Below are 27,277 nucleotides of genomic sequence, written 5' to 3' on the forward strand. Positions count from 1 at the left end.
TCTTTCCTGTGCCAGAATGTGTGAAATATAACTTAACATGACAAGAATCAATGTCTACACCATCAATATCCTCACTTTAACTGTCTGTAATGCATTGAGCTTAGCAACAGGAAAATTGCCTGCATATGCACTGAAATTATTACTGATTGTGCTGTTGCATAATCTACTAAAAATATATAGGCAATTCTTCTTCTAGAGAACTTGCTGGGCGTGTAATCATTATACTGAAATCATAAAAATTAGATGTTGTGATAAGAAAGACATTTGTGCCACGCACAACTAAACAATGGGCATATCTTCTGCATGTGTGATTAAAAGAGAGAGAAACAGAGAAGGGACATGTTTTTGGTTTTTTTAATAAGAATTGAATTTGCTCATGTGCATACACAGGAAGTGATTTCACAGTGAAAGTAACAGGGGAGGGCAGAATGAAGGCGAGCGTTACCAGAAAGAGGACAGCAGCATCAGTTGCAAAGGTTGACAGCCAGTGTGATCTCAGCCTCAAGATCCCAGGTGAGATAAGCAGGAACTGTTATGTAACTATACATCTGTGCTCAAGGGTCAAAGGGGGGAGGTTACCAGCCTTCTAGTGGAACTGTTCTCTTATGCAGCTGACGCTAGATGATCTTTATACTTGATGTTTGTATCTCTACATCTCTGTATCCTCAGAGATCAGCATAGCAGAGGGGACCGCTCAGGTGACCAGACCCTCTGGACAGGTTAACAAGGCTGACACGATGGAGGGAGAGAATAACACCTGCTGCATTTATTTTGTCCCTAGTGAGACTGGTGTGCATGCCGTGTGTGTGAAATACAATGGTACACCTGGTTCAAATTTCACATACAATTATACAGTAGCGGTTTTTGACACGGGCGGTTGCCCGGGGCGGTATCACAGGCATCGAAAAAAAGAAAATTGCTCGTACTCATGCTGCCCCGACGTCATGGGGATGGGGATGGCATAGGCACCAATTTCTCTGGGGAGTGTTCACACCCAGGGCGCCAGCATCCTGCTGTCTGGAGCATGCTTGAGTGTTTTTCTGAGATTACTCGGAGCTCACTTAGAGATGTTGCATTCTTTATCTAAAGAGAAAAATATATATTACACACACACATACACATGCACAAGTGACATCCTTCGCATGCTGTCTATTAATGTGCAATTTAACACGGTCTTGGATTACACAATCAGTAACCATTTCAGGCATCAGTTAGTTACCAAGATTATGTTAAGTGGATAACTAAAATTAAATGTAGATTTTTGCATTTATTGGTGTTTGTCATAATCATAACATCACAAATTTACCTCTAGTAGAGCCTTCTTGATTTCTTCATCTGGTATATCATCAATTGGTGCCTCGAATGTCTTGTCTTTTCCAACAAGGTACATAAAGAAGTTTGGAGATAAACAACATGGCCCTGGACCACCATGGACAATGAAAACTGCAATCATTCTTCCAATGTAGAAATATTCATTTTCATCTGCAGCTAAAGATAAAGACATTACATTATAATAAAGTAATTTTGACCATGGAAAAAAATGTGAAAAAAATAGATACCTTTACTATGAAATGTGAGATATTTGGCATAGTCCTTTCCTTCGAATACTCTTCTCGTTCTTATGGCTTCCATCCAATGTGTCTATTGCCTCTTCAGCCAGCCCCACGTCATCAGAGAATTTCACCATCATGCCAGAGTTGGGACTATATGAAGACCTTCTGAAGCCTCAGTAGGCACCATCCCAGACATTGGCTTGGTTAATGTTGAATCTGCTACAGGAGGTTTTGTTGATCTTCAGAGCCAGATTTGAGATGACATCTGCAGCTGTCAATCCATCAAGTTCATCACTGTAGAATGAGTCAGTGATAAGCAACTAAATATTTACACTATTTACACTTGATGTATTTTTTTTTTGTTTAATATCTTTTAAGTAATTTTTCTTGCTTTATCAATTGGCCTTTTTCTGTTAATTTGCTTTAAAAAGCAAAATAGTAATCTGAAGAACAATCATCAGCAACCAAATAATTTTAAGAATCTTTTTTTTCTGAATACAATCATCAGCAGAATAACTTCACAGGAACAGTTAAGCTATGTTTGCTCCTGTAAAAGGTTAGGATCAAAAATAGCAGCAGTATCCAGCACTATTTTTAGTAAACAAATATTTGATAAATAGGTTAACTGCAAGTCACACACTATGGGTTTATTGTACTTATTCAAGATATGAAAATTACCAGTTTTCTTTTTGCAACTCCTCTCCCTCAGTATCTGAAGAACTGCTGTCAATAACGACAGGTGCATAGATATTGGTATACACACTGTGAAAGAAGAATAAAAACAGAAGATTAAAATACATTTTATGTAATAGTAATTCTGGCTCTACATTTGGCTGGGTTGGGCCTGAAGTACTTCACCATGACTGAATTTGCTCAAGTTATGGATTAGATAGAGAGCCTCTATAATTAAAAAACAACAACAACAACAACAACAACAACAAAAAACGGTTTCACTGAGCTTATTACTTTATAATTATTTTCAAGATATATCATTTTATATTTTTTAAATTTTAGAATCACAATCAGAATCATAATACTTCACTGATCCCTAGGGGAAATCATGTAATTTTATAACTTAAGACTAACTTGTAACTTGTAGTATGTTCTCCTGATGTGGATGCCATTTGAGATTCTGTACCTGTCAATGGAAAATTGTATTTAGTAGTCAGTATAATCTTTTAATGATATAAGTTTCCATATATGCTTAGAGGTGTATAATTGATTGTGTAGTGATAGGATGTGTGATCTGTAGAAGGCTACAAGGACTTTTATGTGCATTCCAGAGTGTTCTGCCATTCACCCCCCCACATCCTAGGAGCATGGGAAAGGTTGTACCTTCTTTTATTGTTTTACAGTAGGATAAACGTAGCTATGTCAGTTTTAGTCTAAGTGCCTTTTTTACATATAGATGAACTGTTGGATTTTCCAGACCAGCAGGTTTAGGGAAGTCGTTTATGGGGTCACACACACACACACAGACACCTAAACATCCACATTCCAATGTAAGGAACAAACACCCACTGATGTATAAATAAAGACCAGGGCAGTCTCAGAGTGCGTGTCAGAGAGCCCTCACTCTCACTGCAGGTGCTCTGTGCTGCCCTTGTATACAAGTAAAACTGTGTTTCTCCTCTCTGATTCTCAACTGAAGAAGTGCTTTAGAATACATCTCTTGACATTTGTTTTGGTCCTCCGAGCCGGATCAGAAACATCAGAACTGTTATCTGTGACTCTGCGCTAGGATCTGGCGGACTGAGTCCTGACGCCGTGGGAAGCCAGCACCGAAATCTGTGCACAGCCCTTTTAGAATTTGGGTCTGGACCGGTGTTTATAGTCTGGTCCACGGCGGTGGGATTCAGTCTGATGATCCAAACCACCAGTAAGACGTCTGAGGGTGAGAAACACTACTTTGATATATAAAACAGCCGCAAAGGTTTAAAGAGACACGTAAAATAGGTTAGAGGTAGCCGTAATTACTTCGTAACAAATTAAAATAGGTTAGGATTCGCCGTAACGAACCGAATTAGACTTAGGTTTTAGAGGTAGCCGTAATTACTTCGTAACAAATTGTAAAAGCGCACAAATGTCTGTGTGAGTGTCTGGAAGTAAGTTGATTTTACAGCACAATACGCTGCTGAACTACTTCCATTTTTATTTTATTTTATTTTTATTTTATTTTTATTTTTGCTTGAGGCTCACGTACTGGTGACAAAGGAGAACGGTTGAGCTTTGCCTCATAAAACTGATACCGCTTCACCTTTAGGGTGGAAGTCGAAGGCCGTATCAGTGAACCACTCTGAAGTCAAGCGTGCCAGTGACGACCCAGCAAAATCTTTGAAAATGGGGAATAAACGAGTAAAATTAACACCTGATGAGGAATGGTTAGAAAAACAACAAACCGGAGCAGGTAAAATCAGTGCAAATAGGTGGAGAAATCCACAACAAGCAAAGAACCGCAGATTCTTTAGATTGCCCAACAACAGCCTGTGCTCCAGACCATTAATTTAACCAGTTGTTAACAGTAATCTAAATTAAGCTTAGGGTTGCTCAAATTCAATACAATGACATATGAGATAAAGTAAATTAGGTAAATATTTAAACTAATGAAGTGCATAGAGGCACTTGACCTGTTTTAAAGACTGTCATCCTAAGATATAGAGCACAGGTCGCTAACCTGGTCACAGAGGGAGTACCGGCAATGTAGCATCATGATGCTAACGGAGTCGTGGCTAACACCGCTAACTCCGGACACGAGCGTGACACTACCGGGATTCCAGATGCTGCGAGCGGACAGGACGAGAGAGAGCGGTAAGAGGAAAGGAGGGGGACTGGCAGTGTTTGTGAATGACAGATGGTGTAACCCTGGGCACATCACTGTAAAAGAACAACTCTGCAGCAGAGACATTGAGCTGTTAGCCGTTAGCATGCGTCCATACTACCTGCCCCGGGAATTCTCGCATGTTATCGCGATAACAGCGTATGTCCCCCCCTCGGCCAACGCGGATGCAGCCTGTGACTCTCTCCACTCTGTGGTCAGCAGACTGCAAACACAATCTCCGAGAGCCCTTCTCATAATATCAGGGGACTTCAATCATGCCTCACTGGACTCCACACTGCCCACCTTCACCCAGTATGTGACCTGCCCAACCAGAGACAATAAAACACTGGACTTACTGTATGCCAATGCTGAAGAGGCATACAGTTCATCACCTCTCCCTCCCCTAGGCAGATCTGATCACAACCTGGTGCACCTTGTCCCTGTGTATGAGCCCTTAGTGCGCAGGGAGCCACCAGCCACCCGCACAGTGCAGAGATGGTCGGAGGAGAGCGAGGAGGCTCTTAAGGATTGTTTTGAGTCGACTGTGTGGGAGGTGATCTGTGACGACCACGGAGAGGACATCGACAGCCTTACTACATGCATTACTGACTATATTAATTTCTGTGTGGATAACACCGTACCTACCAGGACTGTACGGTGTTTCTCCAACAACAAACCCTGGATTACTTCAGAAATTAAAGCTGTCCTCAAGCAGAAGAGGAGGGCCTTCAAATCCAGAGACAAAGAGGAGTTGAAAAGGGTGCAGAGAGAGCTTAGGGGACTGATAAGGAATGGGAAGGACAGCTACAGGCAGAAGATGGAGAACCAGCTTCAGCAAAACAATGTTGGTGAAGTCTGGAGAGGCCTCAGAACCATCTCAGGCCACAAACATCAGAACTCTCTGCCTGGGAGGGATGTGAGGTGGGCAAATGAACTGAATCATTTCTTCAACAGATTTGATTCAGCCATGAGGCAGTCTCCAACATCGGCTGCAGACTCACCCACCCCCACTGCTGCTGTTCCACCTCTGACACCTCAGACACTTCACACCTCCTCTATTCACCCTGCTCACTCCTCCCCACCCCCAACAACAGCATCCAATACACACTCAACACAAGGCTCCAGCCTGTCTCTCTCAACCACCCAGGTTCGGAGGGAACTGAGGAGGATTAAAGCCAAGAAGGCAGCGGGTCCAGATGGCATCAGCTCGAGGGTCGTCAGGTCCTGCGCGGACCAACTGTGTGGTGTGATGGAGCACCTCTTCAACCTGAGCCTGAGGCTGGGAAGAGTCCCACAGCTCTGGAAAACTTCCTGTGTTGTTCCAGTGCCAAAGACTTCACGCCCCAAGGACCTCAACAGCTACAGGCCGGTGGCTCTGACGTCCCACCTGATGAAGACCCTGGAGCGGCTGGTCCTGGCTCAGCTTCGGCGCCTTGTGAGCTCATCACTGGACCCACTTCAGTTTGCCTACCAGCCTGGCATTGGAGCGGATGATGCCATCATTCACCTCCTACATCGTTCCCTTGCTCACCTGGAGACCGCTGGGAGCACTGTGAGAATCATGTTCTTTGATTTCTCCAGTGCCTTCAACACCATTCTTCCCTCGGTTCTGAAGGACAAGCTGGAGAACTCTGGAGTGGACCATCACCTCACTACCTGGATTTTGGACTACCTCACCGACCGACCACAGTATGTGAGGACTCAGGGCTGTGTGTCGGACAGGGTCGTCTGCAGTACGGGGGCCCCACAGGGAACGGTTCTGGCTCCGTTCCTCTTCACCATCTACACTGCAGACTTCTCCCACAACTCCACCCAGTGCTTCCTGCAGAAGTTCTCTGATGACTCTGCAATAGTCGGCCTCATCACTGATGGGGACGACAAGGAGTACAGAGGACTGACTCAAGACTTTGTGGACTGGTGCCAGCTGAACTACCTCCAGATCAACGCCAGTAAAACCAAGGAGCTGGTGGTAGACTTCCGCAGGCACAAGCATCCTCCACTGCAACCACTGAACATCCAAGGTATGGACATCGAGGCTGTAGACAGCTACAGGTACCTTGGTGTTCATCTGAACAACAAACTGGACTGGACTCATAACTCAGACGCCCTCTACAGGAAAGGGCAGAGCAGGCTGTACCTGCTTCGGAGACTCAGGTCGTTTGGAGTGGAGGGCCCACTCCTGAAGACCTTCTATGACTCTGTGGTGGCCTCAGCCATCTTTTATGGTGTGGTCTGCTGGGGGGGCAGCATCTCTGCTGGGGACAGGAAGAGACTGAACAGGCTGATCCGAAGGGCCAGCTCTGTTCTAGGATGCCCTCTGGACCCAGTGGAGGTGGTGAGTGACAGGAGAATGGTGGCTAAGCTGTCATCCCTGTTGGACAACATCTCCCACCCCATGCATGAGACTGTGACAGCACTGAGCAGCTCCTTCAGTGGGAGACTGCGGCACCCACGGTGTGGGACGGAGAGATTTCGCAGGTCTTTCCTCCCCACTGCTGTCAGACTCTACAATAAAGACTTTTGCAGCTGATCAAACACACAAACCCACACATGTGCAATAAGACTGCTATACGTGCAATTCTTCTTCTGACGAAGTTGTGTTTTTGTATTTTCCTACTCAGTTGTATATAGTATTTGTATTTCTATTTTATTCTATTGTATATATTATTCTATTCTATTTTATTCTATTGTATATAGTATTTTATTTTATTTTATTGTATTTTATTGCATTCCAGTGTTTTCTAATTTCTGCTACATAACTTTGCACTTTTGCTGTAACAAAACAAATTTCCCACCTGTGGGACTAATAAAGGCCATCTTATCTTATCTTATCTTACACCTATGACAACTAATATGCTGAACCCTGTATGAAACAGCTGAAAACTACATGATGGAGAAGCTGAATTGAATATGATTGTACAAGTCTTTGCCACTGTGGGGCAAAGCACGCCACTACAGTGTGAGGTTGCGTTGCGGTCTCTTCTGAGCTGATGAGCAAGCTACACATTATCAGATCGGGAGCTGGCTGAGAACTCATCAAAGAGAGGGAAACAAAACTATTCCAATGTTTACTTCCAGAGCTTGTTTTGCAGGCCATGATGGTGTGTATGCAGGCTCCAGGCGGAGCCAGGTTTTAAGCAAACTTATTATGCAAAACACACTAACATCTTTAATTGCAGGGTTATAGGTCCGGGGTGGTGCTGCTCCAGAGGAGGAGACACCCTGATGTTGCCTGGGACTTGATCTAGCTAACCTTTTTCTTGAAGACAGGAATCTAGGTTTTGATGAGTTGACTCATGGGAGTGTCCATGCGTCAAGAGGAGGGGTCCAGAAATACATGAATTACATGAAACTATGTTTTTTTTTATTTTTGCAGTGATTTGTGTGATTAATAGTTCATTTACGGGTATTAAACCTATGCAAAGTGGTGCATCCATGTTTAGATGAGGCTTTGATGGCCTATAAATGAAGCTGACTGAACTAAAGAATGTGGTGTGATGATGGTTTACATGCTTTCCAAATAGAGGGTTTTCCTCCTAGCAAGGAAATACAGGTGCAGCAGTCAGAGTGTTGCTGAAAGGAATCTCCTGAGAAATCTTCAGAGGCCCAGTGAGAAGCAAGAACCATTCCAGGCATAGCTGACAGCCCAGGCAGTGGTTGAGGTCAAAGGTCAAGCTGTTTGGGGCCCATCATGAGATCAGACTTTGGAGCCACAGCAAGGACCATGAAGCTGCGTGGGAATGAGAGCTGTGCCAAGGGGGATTTCCAGAGGCCAACAGAGGAGATTGTGGACGACAGATGGGCACCTGAAGGATGAGGGGAGCGTGCCAAGCTACATCGACAGCGCAAGAGGAGTCCAAAGATGACATCATGATTCTGTGAGAAGCACAGGAACCAGAAGCTATGGTTGTGATGACAGCAGTTTCCTATGAACATCACCTAATGCTGTGTCACTGTACTATGCACATGATGACACTCTAAAGACTGCTGGGATGATAACAGCAGTAAGATAACTGGATCCAGCACCCTTTCCACAGAGGATTTTCCTGCAGAGGATGGACAGTGGAGGAGTCAAATGTCCCCCACAGGACAGAGGCCATAAAACGGCTGACGAGGTCTGCAGCTTTCACGATAGCTGAGACCCATGTTGATAAACAACAAAAGCAACTGGTATGTTTGAATGTCTATTCTACATACATTTGAACTCTGGTCCTATGGACAGTGATAGAAACAACTGGAAGAGACATGTATGACGCCCTGTAGAACTTAAACCACTCTGCAGAGAGACGTGATTTACATGTCTTCTGGAGGAGCACCACCAAGCTGGAGTGATCTTGAAAATGTTAATTTTTTACTTTGATCATTAACAATTCATTTGTTTGCTTGTAGGATGCAGTTTACCATTGAATGAGATCAATGAGAAATTGGATAACTGCTAATACATTTGTCAAACTGTGTACGTTTACATATGCTGAGTATAAAAATGGTTGCATTAACACTGTCAGACATGAGGTATTCATAACTAGAGACTTTTCTAGCATAACTGCCGAAAGGGGAGAATGTTAGATTTGTATTGTTAATTGTCATTTATGTTTACAGATATCTACTCATATATGCTCAGAGTTTTATAATTAGTTGTAGATAGATAGAAGTTTGATCCTTAGTAGTCTGTGGAGACTCTGGCATTCACACACACACATACTTACATACTAGACAATGTACACTCATCAAACATGACTGACACCCTGAATGCTTTGAGAGAGATCCAGAAGGCCCAAAATCAGGACTATGTAAGTGATACAAGTAACTGGTTTTCTTGGCTTTACACTGGCTCCTGGCTACAGGTGCTAAAAAGACTACTTATTGGAGTTGGAATATTTTTACTTTTATTTTGTGTTTTTGTAACATGTATCCTGCCATGTCTAAAACTCATGATTAACCGCATAATATTTTCCACTGTTGCTGCATACGTAGCCGTGACGAATGATGATAATGACTCGGACCTGTTGGAACATGAAGACTTTGTGTGATTAATGACGATGTGACAGAAAATGTACAACAAGATGTTACATACTGATATCTCACTTAAAAGTTATACTGACAACAGGAGGGAATGTCAATGGAAAATTGTACTTAGTAGTCAGTATAATGTTTTAATGATATAAGTTTCCATATATGCTTAGAGGTGTATAATCGATTGTGTAGTGAACTGTTGGATTTTCCAGACCAGCAGGTTTAGGGAAGTCGTTTATGGGGTCACACACACACACACAGACACCTAAACATCCACATTCCAATGTAAGGAACAAACACCCACTGATGTATAAATAAAGACCAGGGCAGTCTCAGAGCGCGTGTCACAGAGCCCTCACTCTCACTGCAGGTGCTCTGTGCTGCCCTTGTATACAAGTAAAACTGTGTTTCTCCTCTCTGATTCTCAACTGAAGAAGTGCTTTAGAATACATCTCTTGACGGTACCACACTGAACCTTCAGCATAAACAAACACAACACAATACCATAACAACTGCAGATGTAATGGCATGCAAATAAAACTTAACAATTAAATATGCAACATTGTTATACAAAAGAGTATTATATACTTGCACATCAGATGTTTGGGATATTGAAGGTGACCTATAAAATATAGATCCAATGATTAAAAAGAAAATGTTATAAAACATAACATGCTTTTGTGGCCATCAAATGCTAACATTAAAGTGTTAAAAACATTAGATGTTTATATACCTGCCACAGAGGCCAAATCAATGTGCTAGAACAGGGGTGGGCAATCTCAGTCCACGAGGGCCGGTGTCCCTGCAGGTTTTAGATCTCACCTTGGGTCAACACACCTGAATCACATGATTAGTTCGTTACCAGGCCTCTGGAGAAATTCAGGACATGTTGAGGAGCTAATTTAGCCATTTAAATAGGCTGTGTTGGTTTGAGGACACATCTAAAACCTGCAGGGACACCGGCCCTCGTGGACTGAGATTGCCCACCCCTGTGCTAGAAGGTAGCCAACTTACCGATGTATAGGCTCTGGTGTACTGCTTTCTGGACTTGACCAAAGCTGTCAGATAAAATCATCAAACACCAAACTTGTTGATTATGGCTGCTCAGATTCTTACCACTATATATAGAACGATAGAATGATATTAGTCTTATATTCAGACATTGAATGCATTATACCGGAACTGAGAGCACTAGCATCTCAAATTAATGAATCCTTGAGATTTACATACCACTGTGTCAGAGAGGGGTGAAGTAACGGGTGGTACCCTAACGATAACTTCATCATCCTCCTCATCTTCTGAAACACTAACATCTGTGGCAACGTATGAAATACTTTGGTTAAAATCTTCAACACAGTAATCCTCTTGGAAAGACTCACAGCCTTGGCCAGCCGCTTGAGGAGGTACACCAGAGAGATAGAAGGCAGGAGAATAAACCAGCTGTTCTCCACAGAACCAGCAAAGGTGTACTCTCAGTGGCAAGGGAACAATAAGAGAACAGCACCACCAAGGCTGGAGACGGAGCAATACTGGAAGAGCATATGGGAGAAGGACGCAACCCATAACGGCAATGCTCAGTGGCTAGTGGATCTGAGGGCAGACCATAGCAACCTCCCTGAACAGGGTCCAGTAACCATCACAGTGGCAGACATCCAAGCAAGGGCCTCTAGTATGAAGAGTTGGACAGCACCAGGGCCCGACATGGTTCACGCCTACTGGCTGAAGAAGCTGACTGCACTCCACGAGCGTCTGGCAGCACAAATGAACCAGCTGCTAGTTAACGAGAGACACCCGGAATGGCTAACCGAAGGTCGGATGGTCCTGGTCCCCAAGGACCCGAAGAAGGGACTGGTCCCATCCAACTACCGACCAATTACCTGCCTCAGTACTACATGGAAGCTCCTGTCAGGCATCATATCGGCTAAGATGAACAGGCACATGGGTCAATACATGAGCGGGGCACAGAAAGGGATTGGCAAGAATACCAGAGGCGCAAAACACCAGCTACTGGTAGACAGAACAGTCAGCCGAGACTGCAAGACCAGACTGACCAACCTGTGCACAGCCTGGATTGATTACAAGAAGGCCTATGGCTCAATGCCCCACAGCTGGATACTGGAATGCCTAGAATTGTACAAGATCAACAGGACCCTAAGAGCCTTCATCAGGAACTCAATGGGAATGTGGCGTACAACACTAGAGGCCAACTCCAAGCCCATAGAACAAGTCACCATCAAATGCGGGATCTACAAGGAGATGCTCTGTCCCCACTGCTGTTCTGCATAGGCCTGAACCCCCTCAGTGAGATCATTAACAAGACTGGCTACGGATACCGACTACGGAACGGAGCAGTTGTCAGCCACCTCCTGTAAATGGATGACATCAAGCTGTATGCCAAGAGTGAATGAGACATCGATTCACTGATACACATCACCAGGCTATACAGCAATGACATTGGAATGTCGTTCGGACTGGAGAAGTGTAGTCGGATGGTAACAAAAAGAGGGAAGGTAGTCAGAACTGAGGGGATTGAACTACCAGAAGGCAACATTGCAGACATAGAGGACAGTTACAAGTACCTGGGGATCCCGCAGGCGAATGGGAACCATGAAGAGGCCGCTAGAAAGGCTGCAACCACCAAATACCTGCAGAGGGTCAGGCAAGTCCTGAGGAGTCAGCTGAACGGTAAGAACAAGATCCGGGCCATCAACACCTACGCCCTGCCCGTGATCAGGTACCCTGCTGGGGTAATAGGCTGGCCAAAGGAGGAGATAGAAGCCACTGACATCAAGACAAGAAAGCTCCTGACCATGCATGGAGGGTTTCACCCCAAGTCCAGCACCCTGAGGCTGTACGCTAAGCGGAAGGAAGGGGGCCGGGGACTGGTGAGTGTCAGCACCACAGTCCAGGATGAGACAAGAAACATCCACGAATACATCACGAAGATGGCCCCAACTGACAGCGTGCTCAGTGAATACCTCAGGCAGCAGAAACCCAAGAAAGAGGAGGAAGGCGAGGAACCATCATGGAAGGACACGCCCCTGCATGGTATGTACCACCGGCAGATAGAGGAGGTGGCTGATATCCAGAAATCCTACCAGTGGCTGGACAAAGCTGGACTGAAAGACAGCACAGAGGCACTAATCATGGCAGCACAAGAACAAGCTCTGAGTACAAGATCCATAGAGGCTGGGGTCTATCACACCAGGCAAGACCCCAGGTGCAGGCTGTGTAAAGATGCCCCAGAGACAATCCAGCACATAACAGCAGGGTGCAAGATGCTAGCAGGCAAGGCATACATGGAACGCCATAACGAAGTGGCCGGCATAGTGTACAGGAACATCTGTGCCGAGTATAACCTGGAAGTCCCGAGGTCAAAATGGGAGATGTTTGTTTCTCCAGCAAACATCAGCTGATACTAGAAATTAATATTAAATAAATTCTAACAACAGCTTATCAAGCTTGAACGTGCTGCTGTTGTTTTGCGCAACATCTGCTGGTTTCCTCTTTCTGGTGCAAAGTGGGCGATAAACAAACAAGAGAGACGGGACTTGTGGCAGAAAAGCCAATCAGCTGATCATTGATCAGTTTCATGATTGAAGTAGAAACAGGAGAGGGAGGGGGAGAGAATGAGAGAAGAACAGGCAGTTGTGCAGCAAAAACAGAATAACTCCTTTGTGTCTTTTTTTCATTCTAGCTGAAGTACGGGACGAATCGCGTTCCTTTTCTATGGGCTCAAATTGTGGTCATAAATATTTTGTACTTGTAAATCAGGATTTGTATGTGTAAAAAGAATTTGTGTGTGTGTAAAAAAGATTTGTGTGTGGACTTAGCCAAAAAATACCTGTGAAACTCTGCACTCAGGTTTCAAGTTACAAGTACGAATTTTGACCCTATTTTTCTTCCTTTCGTCTGATTGGCCAATGTCATGTCAATCACAAATTTAACTATCCAATCAGAGAACAGATGGGTTTGGCTGTCGGAGGGGCGCTTTTTTGAACTGCAGATAACTAATAGTGCTGCCTGTTGTGCAGTTAGTTTCCGAAACTCGTTATTCATGGTTACATTCAATTTTAGACTGATGTGGGCTAAAGCCTAGCATAGCCTGTACCATTTTTATGACGGAAACATTTTATGAGTGAGCTTGACTTTAAGTGACTTACAGGTTTCTTTGAAAAATACTTTCTTATATCCAGGTTCTTCCTTTTTGCTACCATCCTCCTCTCCTCCTTGCAGGTCCTCGCAGCGCAGGCTTGCCGCTGCTAAAACTAAACAGAGCTCCCTGAAAGGCACAGCCAATCACATTGGCCATATTTGTCACATGAGGTAGGACTCCAGTAGAGAACGTAATTTAACTCTTTCTGCACCGCTGGGTGAATGAAACGTTGATAGATCTTTTTTTTTCTTTCTATCGGGTTTGTTTTTCTTTAGTCTAAGAGATCAAATTATTGGTGGGGACAAATCAATAATCGCTGGATATTTGTGGGGACATGTCCCTTCCGTCCATGCCACATCTACGCCCTTGGTTGATACAGACTATTGAACTTTGAGTTTCCCAGTCAAACTTAGCTTTGAAGCACCTGCTAAAAACACTTTTACTCTTGTACATTTCATAACAAGACACCATAGCCAAAATATCAACTCTAAAAAAAAATTCAAAGCTGCAGCACATACAGCAACAAACACTGTTAGTAAATGTATCCTGGAGTTTATGCAGGTGCAGAAAGTGCTACTGCTGTAAGTAAGCCTAACAGCTTCCAGATCTCTCAGATGTTGGAATACAAGCCTTATACAATACAACTCTCGCGGCCCGGTACCAAACCAGCCTGGGTGTTGGGGACCGCTGCTGTGCAGGAGGCACTAGATTGATTGCCAATGGTCTACAGCAGGGGCGATTCTAGGATCAGAGCTTTGGGGGTGCTGAGCACCCAGTGAGCTGCCCAGCCAGGCAAAATAAACTTTACACATCACGATGAGACTTCTTCCCTGTCTCTGTCAGTCCCTGCATACTTAAATGTCTCCAGTTGTCCCAAGTTCTCTATGACTGTCTCCTTGGTGCATTTAAACCCCTGTTTCTCCCAGTCCTCGCTGTGTGTTGTCTTCGTCTCTGTTATCAGTCATCATAATTTTACCGTCTCTGTGCAAGTCTGTAAATTTCTTTATTAAATCTTAAGATTCTTAAATTCATCAGGTCTCTCTGTGCCTGCAGGCACAGAGAGACCTCGTCACAAAACATGACATCACTGTTTTGTACATTTTAACACAATTTAATCCCTACATTTGTGAAAGAAAAGCAAAACACTTTTTTAAAAGGCTGTAACAAAACCATAAAATCTGATAAAGGTTATTTAAATGCTGCAAAAGAAGAATGGATTGGAATAAAAAAATACATATCCTAACCTTAATTACTGGGGGAGAATAATGAATGATGCTCATAGTGAGTAAAAAGTAAACTGACTGCATTTTTTGGACAGAGATTCACTTTTAATGAGTATGTATAATATAATACAGATACATAAAAAACAAATACTCCCAAAACAGAATAAGTAATTACAAATAAATTATTACAAAATATTAATTAAAAAATATAAAAATGGAGGCAACTTTGCCTGTGGTAGAAGGTATACAATGTATGAAAAAATCTTTACTGCAGATACTAATTTGACTAATTTAATAATACTAATTTTGTGTTGTAAGATTTATGAGTTTCATACATTCATAGTGGTACTTGGGAGAGCTTGACATTTTCCCAATGGTACACACTGTAAAAAGTTTGAGAAACACTGATAAGTGTATGTGTGCTTTTGGAAAACATTTAAAGCTGCAGTACCGAATCTTTGAAACAAGCCAGCTTAAAACATTTTTAGAATATAATCAATGATAATGTTATGTTGGAATGTTGTTAAAGAGGGTCAAAAATGTTTCAACCCAGTTTGTTTTGCAGATTCTGTATAGCAGCTTTAATACAGGGAGAACGTAACTTCCAGATTGTATGAGTAAAATCAGGTTTTTTTCTCTTTGTCAGTTTAACAGTTTCTGTTTTGCCTGTCACTATTCCCTGTCTGTTTTCTTACCTGGTTCTTCCTGGCCTTTCTCCTCATGTTCCCCTCTTTCCTCTCTCCCTCTTTGGACTGACAATCATACACAAATAGATTGTATTTAATTAGATGAAAAAATTACATTAATATGAAAAAAATACTATTAAGATCACCAACAAAAAGTCCTCTCTCAGTGTACTTTCAACCAAAAGGCAAATAACCAAACAACATGAACATCTAATAAAAGATATAAATATTGAAACACTGATCCAACATAATCCTTTATTGGCACTTTTGGCCACGAACAAGCTGAAGGGATGGTGATGTTTTGTTTTTTTTTAAATAAACCCAGAGTGTTAAAAAAACAACTTAAAACCAAATTTATTTATCAGCAGCATTACTAGTAACAAAAACACAATTTAGTTTTCGTTGTCAAAGTCAATTTAACTGAATTTACGTGTTTCCGGTTAGTGTGGAGGTCGCAATATGGCGCTCCCCAGTGGCTGCAGCCAGGTGCTCTTGATCATTTCAGGTGCCTTGGTCCTGCTGGATATCATTTCCAGACGATAAATATTTAATGTGGAGAATGTGAGCTTGATTCTTTCTTTTTTGTTTTTTTGTTTGTTTGTTGCGAATGAGATATCTCTGCTGTTTTGAGTGTGTAATGAGAAGATACAGAGTCATGGTGTGAAAAGTCTAATTGAAGCAAAGAAGTCATCACAGCTTAAGAGATTTTAATCTGCTTTGCTTGATGAAGCATCCCTTACCTAAACTTTAGCATTGCAGCTGGTATTTAATTTTGTCTTCCTTTAAGTAGATACACAGGCCAATACCAACACGCTGTATGTCAGGACTCTGCTAGCATCTCATAATAACTTCCCACATCTCATAGCTTTACTCCTGTTTACTGTACCTAAGTACAAACTAAATTCTCTCTACCTTAAAAAGCCTTTGAAAATGTCTGCCTAAGCATAAAGTTATGGCAGTGATGTTACGGTTGGCTTGGAAGTACAAGTGGATAATTAGGGTCATTGTGCAATTCCCTGGATGAACAGCAGAAGTGCGACAGGACATGTGATTGGCCGAGGGAGGGAGAGCAAAGACAATGAGAGTGAGAGGAAGAGTAAAGAGTGTATAGGATACAGTATTATGCAAAGCTGGGCAGCTCACAGGAGAGCTGCCTAGCATGGATGGCCTGGTTCATATTAACAGACAATTACAGTTTAATCTCAAGAGATGAGAAATATATCATAGAAGCAATGAAAGCCTATTTCTCTCTGCAACTTCTGCTTGTCCCATCACGTTGCTGGTCATCTATGGGAAATTTGAATTGTTATGTAATGGCAAACTAGCCAGTACATACGCTTGTGAGAGAGTGTGGATGAAGCTCGACAACTGAAAATTGACCTTTCTAATTAAGATGCCGTTTGACTGGTTCTGCTCTGAATGATGCAAATGAAGCCTGCAAAGTGTTCGCTGGAGCACAGCGCAGATCCAAAACAGGAAAATCAATCAAATTTCAGGACGTACAACGGTGACAGGGGGCATATATATATCTATCTATCTATATCGATAGATAGATAGATAGATAGATAGATAGATATTAATAAAGGATTCCTTCCATTTCCTTTTTATACGTCTAACATAATAACCTGACCTTTTGTGGTGCAATGAATGATTGATACAATCAACAAGCATTAGGCTGCTCAGCATCAGATAATGTAAACCTGTTGTTCTGAAAATGTGGCAGTTATAAGATGGTTATAAAACAATACATCAGTGAGAAGCAGTGTTGGGCAAGTTACTTTGAAAAAGTAATTATTATAGTTACTAGTTACTTCTTCAAAAAAGTAACTGAGTTAGTAACTAACTTACAAGATTCTAAAAGTAATTAATTACTTTAAAATTAACTATTGCATTACTTAACAAAAACGTTTAACCCTCTGGGGTCCAGGGTATAATTGGCCATTTATGACTACTTTTGATTTTCTCTCTACATTTCACCTTTAAAAACTATTTACTTTGCCTTGTTTGGTATCATTCTTTTCAGCACAACCTCACGTTTCTGAATTTACAGTTATGTCTTCATTTTGACGTACTGTATTAACTAATTGATCTAAAATCAGACAAAAAACATTAAATCCGAGTAGAAAAAGTTATATTTTTTACTGTAACAATCACAAACATGTTTATTGAATCATATTTCATAACTTTAAATGCAAATATAAATTGTCAATTTTAAAATCATATGCACAAGTTTTGCAAACAAAGTTATTTGCAGCCATTTACCGTATACCCTTTTTTTAATAACCATTTCAAACTATTTACAGAACAATCAGGTGCATTCTGCATTCAATAAGATGCCACACAAATTATTTGTGCCACTCCCAAAAAATAATTTCTGTCCACTATAAAGTAGAACATCACAAGCCTGATACCTGCAGGTCTGACAGCAGGAGGTGTATCACCCCTCCTGTTTTCTACCTGGAGACAGAAGTCGCCTCATTGTTCTGACACACAACACCAAACTATCCACAACACTACTGTTTTTTGTTTTGTTTTTTTGTTCATAAGCAGAGAGTGCTTGCTAGCGCCGTCCTTAGACAGTAAATGTGACGAAACTATTTAGGAAGAAACACCATGTATATATTGTTATCATGACTCTGGTTTTACGTGGCCTATCAACACAATTTAAAAACTGGTATATATCACCTTGATGCTTTGTCATCTTGAAGTGGTCATGTGATTGGCTTGATATAAGGTGCGGTAAGCTGAAGACAGCTTTAACTGTCTGTTTGTTGAAAAATAGTAACGTGACCGCACTGCATTTTCTTGTTAGTAACGGTAACGGCGTTGTAACGATAGAAATAGTATTTGGTTAGATTATTTGTTACTGTAAAAAGTAACGTTAGTAACGCCGTTATTCCCATCACTGCTAACTAGGCAGCTCATTCTCTTTTTATGAAGATATAACACATCTTGAGTTCACCTTAAATATGTATAAACTAAATTCTAATGGATTGTTAACACAATCCCAATCCTACACTCCTACACAGTTTTATCAGAATTCATTCAAAACTTTTTGAGCCGCCATGTTTACAGACAGAATGACCCAGATGCATGTAAACATGTCCCAAAACATAACTGCCCTTAAACCTGAAAGGCATTTCACGCTGGGAGTGAAATTTTGTGCTAACCTTTGTTTTTGTCCCTTTAACTTCCTGCGTTTATGCTGACCATGTTTAAAGCACAAATCAGTTTGATTTGTTAGGTGATGCAGTGGGAAACTACATTATTTAACAAATCAAATAGGGACTGTGATTAAAAACAAAAAAATGGATTAAATGTACTGTATGCAGAAAGTGGAACCAATAAGGCTGATTAAGATGGTTACAAGCTTTCTCTGGAGCTACTCTGAACATTTATAATAGTTACTTTTACTGTTTACTGTAGTTAGTTTAGTTCAAATAGATTGTAAATAAATGTGTGTGCATAGACTGCTGAAAAAACCCCACATCTAGCCATCCTTTTCAGGGCATATGTACGACAAGAGAACATTAATCATGTTCTTAATAATGGGAGGTTGTGGGTGGAGTTCTTGGGGCAGGTGGTGGGCAATGACCATCTCCCAGGCATTCACCAGATGGACATTCAGTCCTTTGAATATGGCCTTGAGCACTTTGAGTTGCTGCAGCGTGTACCAGTCACTGTTAGTAGATGAGTGAAGGAAACATGTTAAAGATTTGGGGTTTCCGGTCCGAATAACCACCAGTGTGTCTGGAGCCCTGGACAGCAGCCGCACCACTGCCCTGCGGATGGACAACATCCGCCGGATGTAGAACTCCAAGGGAAAAGTGGCAAAGTGTGCCCAGATTCCAAGTACTACAACGGTTTTGCTGCCTCCAACCATGTTGTCTATCTCGTTGGCAATATAATGCAACTCAATGGCTGGGACAGTAGTGCTCCGGAGAGGAGGACCGTGGCAGCGGTACTTCACCATGATGTTGTTTGTATAGTTCAGGGCAATGAAAGGTCCAGCTTGTTTCTCACTATTCAGGTCAAACTCCTTGAGATCTGAAAGTATTACATTAATGCGTGTGATAAGGTGTCTAAAGAAAATCAGAGGGGTGCCTGAAAGGGTTGTGGGGTAGTTACCTGGTAGTGTAGCCGTAAGGTGTTCGAACCACTGCCTAATGGTGGAGTCTCCATACATATGAACCACCTTGCCTTTCAGGCACTGAGTGATGGCTGAGGAAGTGTTGAACTGACGAATTTTTGTGCCACCTAGTCCTCGCCAAACATCTTGGTAGTAATAGCCTGAGGGTCCAGACTCCTCACTGCCGCTCTTCTCCTCTAACTGTCCTGAGAACAAGTCAACAGACACGCTATATGACTATTTTTGAGTTATTAACAAGAAAAGACCCAAACAAAGTCTTTCCTTTATTCCTTTACCTGTATGGGTGAATCAAATCTAGTATTAATTATCATTTTAATTTTACAAGACAGCTGAATGCTGTAGTTTTCTAACCTCACTCAAGTTGAAGTACATTCAGTTTGTTTATGACTTTTTTTAGTCCAAAAAATATAAATGCAGTACGCTGGTGATTACCTAATTTAAATGTTCACCATCCACTGTTGAAGATCATCTTGTCATGCATTTATGCACCACTATGACTACTGCTGTTTTATTAGATCACTTCCTGGAAGTCCCATCACTTTCATGTGCAATCTTGGAAACATGGCGTCAAACCAGGTACTTATTCTGGATGGCAATATTTTGACCTCCAGTGACACTGTAAGGAATCTTGGAGTCATGTCATTCAATGCACATGTTAAACAAATATGCATAACTGCTTTCTTGCATTAGCGCAGTATCTCTAAAATGAGAAATCCTGTCTCAGACTGATATGGAAGAATTAGTTAATGCATTTATGAATTCTAGACTGGACTACTGCAATTCATTAATATTAGGATAGCCTAAAAACCCCACAAAAGCCTTCAGTTGATCCAAAATGCTGCAGTGAGAGTACTGACAGAAACTAAAAAAAGAGAACATATTTCTCCCATATTGACTTCTCTTCATCGGCTCCATTTACAACCTTAATCAAATTTAAAGCCCTTCTCCTCACATACACGGTCTGGAATTATCAGGTCTTCTCTTATCTTAAAAACCTCATAATACCATATCACCACAATAGAGCACTTCACTCTCAGACTGCTAGTTTACTTGTGGTTCCTAGGGTAGAACAAATTATAACAACAATTGCCTCAAGCCACTTTGTATTGTAACATAAAGACCCTACAATAATACAGAGAAAACCCCAACGATCAGATGGCCCAATATGAGCGAGCACTTGCTGACAGTGGGAAGGAAAAACTCCCTTTTAACAGGAAGAAACGTCCAGCAAAACCAGGCTCAGGGAGGGGCAGACATCTCCAGTGACCAGATGGGGGTGAGAGCATGAAGACAGTCTAAAATACATGCTGTGGAAGAGAGTCAGAGATTAATAATAACTAATGATTAAATGCAGGTGAGTCAAAAAGAAATACTCAGTGCATAATAGGAAGTCCCCAGCAGCCTAGACCTATTGTAGAGTAACTAAGGAAGGGTTCAGCGTCACCTCACCCAGTGCTATATGCTTTAGCAAAAAGGAAGGAAAAAAGCTTTCAGGAGCCACCTTTGTGGAATCAACTCCCAGTTTGTATTTTGGAGACAGACTCCCAGTCTCCCTGTTAAGATCCAGCAGTGACCCAATACTTTTCAGTATCACAATTTCCACAATTTTCCCCAAAAAGGTGGGAGGTCAACCAGGAGTTGTACAATAATCTCCTCCAGCGCCTGAGGGAGAACATTCGGCAGACACAACCTAAAATGTGGGCTTTGACGGCACAGTAACATGTCCTAGAATGGAGGGCATCTAAAACACAGGAAATTTTTTTAACTACACGGACACATCTGACCCAAAATAGTGCAAGGGAAATAAGTGCAAGGGAACAGAATGGGACATCCAGGGAGCAATCTATAACTAACTATATTGTTGAAAATGGGCTTAAGATGCACAAAAAAACAACACTCAAGGAGACGGACTAGCCTAATATAAATCAGTTGAGGTCAGTTCCCAGAACTTTCTGATCATACCTCACATTCTTATAATAAACCTCTTTATTATGGAAATAAGAACAGTTCATAACATGTGGATGAAATGAACTATCCATACAGAGGAATAATTACACTGTTGGTAGTTAATTCAACATCCACGAACTATCAAATGTTCTACAAATGTTTATTTAATATAGGTGTTAACATCGGGCTTTACCTTTCATTTTTGGAAAAATGGTGACACCTGCAGGTCCTGAAGCTCCAATGGAGACTTTCAGGTTGACACCACTGAGGCAAAGCACACACAATAAAAGTTCTTAAGAAAAATGTGAAAGAATGTCAAAGTTTTTTAAACTAGAAATTTATTACAGATGGCAGGCAGCAAAAACAGATTAAATCATATTAAACATTAAACAGTTGACAGGGAAACTGGCTAACACACAACAGTGAAGCATTTTCCAACTGGAGAAAAAGATAGTTCCCTCTTTTTGCTGTGGAGAGTAAAACAAAGAAAAAAATTGACGTTTATACTTTTACACTAAGGACATAAAAGAAATCCTCACCTCTGAAAAAGCTTCTCCATGGTTGTGATGTTTTGTTGATATCCTCCATTGAAGTAATTCATTCTGGCATCACAACTCAGATTATCAGGCTTGTAGCAGAACCAGGGTTCGCCTGTATGGAGGTCAGTGTAGTTGCACAGAGGCTTCTGGGTTGGACGCAAACATATGTTACAGGTTGTAGTTTCAGTGAGTGAGCCTGACTGGAAGACGCTCTTAAAGAAAATCCTGTCAGGGTGTTCTCTGTTCAGCCTGCGCAGCTCCATGACTGCCTCACTGGGGTGAACCAGTGTCACCTGTAGAAAACAGACTCAGAGTTTTGCAACCAGATTTCAGAGAAATATGTATAATTACTACAACCTTTGAATACAGCATCTTGATTCATGCTCAATCATCCCGGTAAGAAAATCCCAGAAAGTTGATTCAGTTCATCTGGACGTTTTCAGTGGGAGAAACGTTTCGTCACTCACCCAAGTGACTTCTTCAGTCTCGCTGACTGCAGGTTTCCCCAACCTTATAAAAAGGGCATCTCCATGAAACTCAAGAAGTCACTTGGGTGAATGCCGAAACGTTTCTCCCACTGAAAACGCTACGTCCAGATGAACGGAATCGACTTTTGGGGAATTAGCATTTCTGGTGGGTGGTAAGTAATTCATTCAGATTATATGCTGGCAAAAGGAAACGGAAAGAAAACTTTAACTTTTGTCAGGGTCAGCATTCCATTCCCCTGGTTCAAGTAGCATTAAAGACTAACTATTTAGTATGGGCTATTTACAGTGGGTGGAGATACACAGCAAATGGCCTTGGGTTGGAATTTAACCCATCTGTTGCATTTAGCATTGGAACACATGGTTGCCTAAACTGGTGCCTAAATTTCTTAGCAATTTAATAGAATTGTCTAACAGCTATGGTTCAGTGGAAACGATGAGTTGGTTCTATTTCCTAAGTAAGCTATGATCATTAAATATGTGCAGCAAAGGTCTGTTGGGCGAGCAGCAAAATAATTTGTTTTGTAACAGATAAAGAATTCTTGTTTCTGTTAAAGCATATTTTGTCATCCAGCCCAAACCAAAGCTAGTGACTCTAGATGAAATAATTTGTTTTTAAAGCTTCAGGTTTTGGCCATTGAGGTCATGATCATACCTTGGTAGTTAGCAAGGAGCACCATACTTCATTACATGGGCTAACTACAAACATGCTAACTTTAGTGCTAATATTTCTCCTACTGCAGAAACTGAACACTATCTTGAAGTATAACCCGAAACCACATTCCCCCTCCATTACAGTTGCCATTAACACAAAAATAAGCATTATAAACATCACAATCTATGAGAACTTTGGAAGTCAGTCTCAGTTCCTTTTGGGGAACACACCTCCTCATTAGTTTCTTTTTTCACCCCCAGATTGCTGCTCAGTATTGCATAAGAATAAAGTGACTGTTTGGTCTTAGCATTTGTCCTAATATCAATAGCTAAAAGTAGGGGTAACAGAGTTTATGTGCAAAGTTGCGAAGTAGGTTTCTTTATGCCAACGCCAACAGGAAGCTAACATTTTACATCAGCTTGAAACATTACTTTACTATTAAGTCTTTGTCTAGAGAAATGGGAAGATGTTTTTTTTCTAAACATTCCAGTGATTGAAAAACAGAAAGAAGGGATGTTGACGTTTAGGCTTACAATGCCTTCAACCACATGTAAAATGATAAATTTTCTTAATCACCTGGACCTGTGCACTTCCTTTCCAGAGTAAAAAGAATATAGCTGTGTAGGAGCCATTGAGATGATCCACCACTTTTCCTGCAACACCTGCACCGATAGTTGGGCTGTGCAGCCGGGCAAGTAAAACATCTCCTCCAAACTTTTTTGGACGGCCCTGAAAGTCCTTCATGTTAATCAAAACCTCCAGCTTATCTCCTATGCGCCACTGGCCCCCTCCCCTCTTTGGAAGAATGGTGAAGGTGCTTTGGGCCGGATCACTGGTCTTTTCCAGGGAAAGAGGAAATGGTAAATGTGGCGTTTCAGGCCAAGTAATAGACTCTAGCAGGAGGTGTTCTTCTTGAGCCTCCGTAGGGGACAGTGGTTTTAACTTGCAGAAGTCATAATGCATGTCAGTAGATAGGGTAACAGCGGCAGGCCTTGAGAATATGCTGATGGTCTTCATTTCATTCTGAAACTGCAAAATTAATCATTGAATGAAGACATGTAATACAATTCAGGACACCTAAGAATCAACATGTTCCATTACCCAGTTTAAGAAAATGAAATCTGAATAGGGCTCTGAGAGTTGGAAACAAAAACATTTCATACAAAGCAAAAGTTATGGATTTTGAAGCTGCTTAGTTGCCATGATAAATTTTAAAAAGAGGTAAATACTAAAAACAATTCAAAACTGTTAAAAATTCTTCTGATGTGATAAGACACCAAAACTATTCTTTGTACATAAATAAATAAATAGAAATCCTTAAAATATATGCATTACCAATTTAACTAAGCTAAGTAAAATACAGACAGATTACACTCTCTATGATAAGACAAACTAAATGCAGTTGTGACAAATGCAAAATGTGGTTACTGGCAGAAATTTTGCCTTTTTTCACCAGGATGTGAATCTTATAATACCGATCTTTATAATGTGAGATACATAATTGATTTAAATTTGGAGGGACCAATCAGCACTCTCCAATGAGTTGATTTTACCATAAAACTCACATACAAGGCTACATTAGTTACTAGCTTACAACAGGGTTGCCAGGTCAGGGTGACACATTCTGCCTAACAACAACTAAAGGACTAAAAAACAAATTAAATAGAAGTAAATAAAAATTAAGTTTAAAAAGCAAAAAAAGTTATCTTGTGTTGCAGATTAAATATTAGTATACTTAGTATTTTTGCACCACCAACAAGATGATTGTCAAAGGGCTACATCCAAAAACGTGACCATTTTTGGGAGTAGTTTGTGCCTCCGCTGCAGGGAAGGGGTGGAGCAGTGGGTTTTCAGGGTGTGGTGAAAGATGGAGGCTGATTCACACACCTGACCTCATCATCTAATCATGTCTCCCCTGTTAAGGATGTTGCCAAGAGACTGGTGTGTGCTACTTTAAAACTGGAAAATAAAGGATGTTTAAAAACTACAACGCTGTGGTCATCGGCTCGCTCATTGTCACATTTACCTATTTAATCTAAAAACTATAAAGCAGATAAAAGTCATGTGAAAGCACTGTATGACCTGAGAATTGCATCTGGCTCTTGGACATCTGACACATCAAAACTACATTATTCATTTAACCTTTTTTCAACACAAAAACTGTATTCACTAATTAGAAAAACACAAGTTCTTACCTCCAGGGTGTTCATGATAAATAACACCAGGATAAAAAGAATGAAGAACAGGAAAATCCAGACACATTTTGGGAGTCTAGTAAAGGCCTGTCGTTTACAAACTTGGAGTTTCATGATTGGTAAACAGTCCACATTTCTGGCTGCAGTGTTGCACTATGACCAGTTCACCAGACACTAGATTTTATGAATGAAATTAAAACAAAAACAATAACAAAGTATATTCAAAGTATATGTAAAAAACAAACAAACAACAAATTGCAGTTGCAAATCCTCTCTCAGTTACAAACTGTTTAATTACTGAAACCAATATATTCTATTAAACTGACATTATTGTTATTATTTTTTTATTGACTCATCAGGATATGATGCTGAGGAGTACAAAGGTCTTGATGTAAGTAGTAGTTAATGTGTAAAGAGTTGTAAAGACAGAAACATTTTTGGATTTATCAAATAAGTGGAAAAGGAAAGTCTGGTAGAGATCGTAGAAATAAATGCTTCCTAATAAATGTCCTCGGTTCAGACGTGTGTCAAAGATGTAGACGTCTACAGTTTAAGCGTTTATGCGTAAGACACAAGCAGAAGTGAAAACAGCAATATTTGTCTGTAGAAAAATGGCACCCAGTCTAAAATGGCACAAAATCCCTTACAAAGCACACAAGTACATTGATAATGTATTGTAATGCTCAAATAATCTCATTTTGACATTTACTTCTCAAGTCTATAGGACATCTTACCTCGACGGAGGAGATTCTTTTGGTGAGAACCAGCGGTGAAGCTGATTGCATTGATTTGCTGTTTGCTCAGTTGTGACACAATGAATCAAATACATACCAAAAGTTAATTATTATCCAAGAGCGACGGTACTCTGTCCACTGCAAATCAGTGCAAGGGGGACAAAAGGAAATCACCCAAAAAAAGTGTAGGATACCAGAGTGATCAGAGGAATTCCATAAGACAATCAAATAATATTCAAGAAAGCAAAATCCATTCTATCCAAATATTAGAGCCATACTATTAATATGAGTAAGCACATAACATAGTCTAATTAATAAAGACTAAATGAAGTGGATATATCATCAAATAATATGTTTAAATGTCTATATATTAGGATTTATTCTCCAGTTTTGCTATTGTATTCTATCTAGGATGCCAGAAGTTAAACAAACACTAATTTTGTTGTTTTGTAGTGAACTCATGTATTATTAAGGGGAGCAAATCAGGGGCGATTCTAGGATCAGAGCTTTGGGGGTGCTGAGCACCCAGAGAGCTGCCCAGCCAGGCAAGATAAACTTTACTCGTCACGATGAGACTTCTTCCCTGTCTCTGTCAGTCCCTGCATCCTTAAATGTCTCCAGTTGTCCCGAGTTCCCTCTGACTGTCTCTTTGGTGCATTTAAACCCCTGTTCCTCCCTGTCCTCATCGTCTGTTGTCTTCATCTCCGCTATCAGTCATCATAATTTTACCCTCTCTGTGCAAGTCTGCAAATTTCTTTATTAAATCATAAGATTCTTAAATTCATCAAGTCTCTCTCTGCCTGGGTCCTCGTCACAAAACATGACATCACCGTTTTGTACATTTTAACACAATTGAATCCCCACATTTGTGAAAGAAAAGCAAAACACTTTTTTGAGAAGTCTGTAACAAAACCATCAAATCTGATAAAGGTTATTTAAATGATGCTCATAGTGAGTAAGAAGTAAACTGAGTGCATGTTTTGGACAGAGATTCACTTTTAATGTGTATGTATAATATAATACAGATACATAAAAATACTCCCAAAACAGAATAAATTATTACAAAATATTAATAAAAAACTATAAAAATGGAGGCAACTTTGCCTGTGGTAGAATGTATACA

General features: G+C 41.0%; 1 protein-coding gene across 2 annotated transcripts; it reads right to left on the reverse strand.

Moving 5' to 3' along the window:
* Positions 1-297: 297 nt before the first annotated feature.
* Positions 298-26,709, reverse strand: LOC100701222 (NXPE family member 3). 2 transcript variants are annotated; one of them, XR_003214569.1, is made up of 11 exons: positions 26,155-26,709; positions 25,421-25,594; positions 23,802-24,254; positions 22,086-22,378; positions 21,740-21,810; positions 19,578-19,784; positions 2,640-2,691; positions 2,232-2,315; positions 1,560-1,847; positions 1,307-1,488; positions 298-1,083 (listed from the first exon to the last, which is right to left on the reverse strand). XR_003214569.1 is itself a non-coding variant. In XM_025899690.1 (7 exons), the coding sequence occupies exons 2-7, from the start codon at positions 25,532-25,534 to the stop codon at positions 18,940-18,942; spliced, it is 1,695 nt and encodes a 564-aa protein (XP_025755475.1). In that variant the 5' UTR covers positions 25,535-25,594; positions 26,155-26,419; the 3' UTR covers positions 17,955-18,939. The 2 variants fall into 2 exon arrangements, 1 of the variants encoding a protein (XP_025755475.1); XM_025899690.1 differs by lacking the exons at positions 298-1,083; positions 1,307-1,488; positions 1,560-1,847; positions 2,232-2,315; positions 2,640-2,691 and adding an exon at positions 17,955-19,496 and having other exon boundaries at positions 26,155-26,419.
* Positions 26,710-27,277: the final 568 nt, after the last annotated feature.

Source organism: Oreochromis niloticus, linkage group LG17 (genome assembly GCF_001858045.2).
Source record: "Oreochromis niloticus isolate F11D_XX linkage group LG17, O_niloticus_UMD_NMBU, whole genome shotgun sequence".
In the NCBI taxonomy this organism is placed as follows: domain Eukaryota; kingdom Metazoa; phylum Chordata; class Actinopteri; order Cichliformes; family Cichlidae; genus Oreochromis; species Oreochromis niloticus.

What these genes read in the sequence shown, in the direction of transcription:
- LOC100701222 (XM_025899690.1), bottom strand. Translation starts at nt 25,534, where the DNA reads ATGAAACTCCAAGTTTGTAAACGACAGGCCTTTACTAGACTCCCAAAA. An exon ending in ATGGAGAAGCTTTTTCAGAG is followed by an intron (nt 21,811 to 22,085) that starts GTGAGGATTTCT and finishes GCTTTGCCTCAG; the next exon opens with TGGTGTCAACCTGAAAGTCT. An exon ending in CCTTACGGCTACACTACCAG is followed by an intron (nt 19,497 to 19,577) that starts GTAACTACCCCA and finishes TAATACTTTCAG; the next exon opens with ATCTCAAGGAGTTTGACCTG.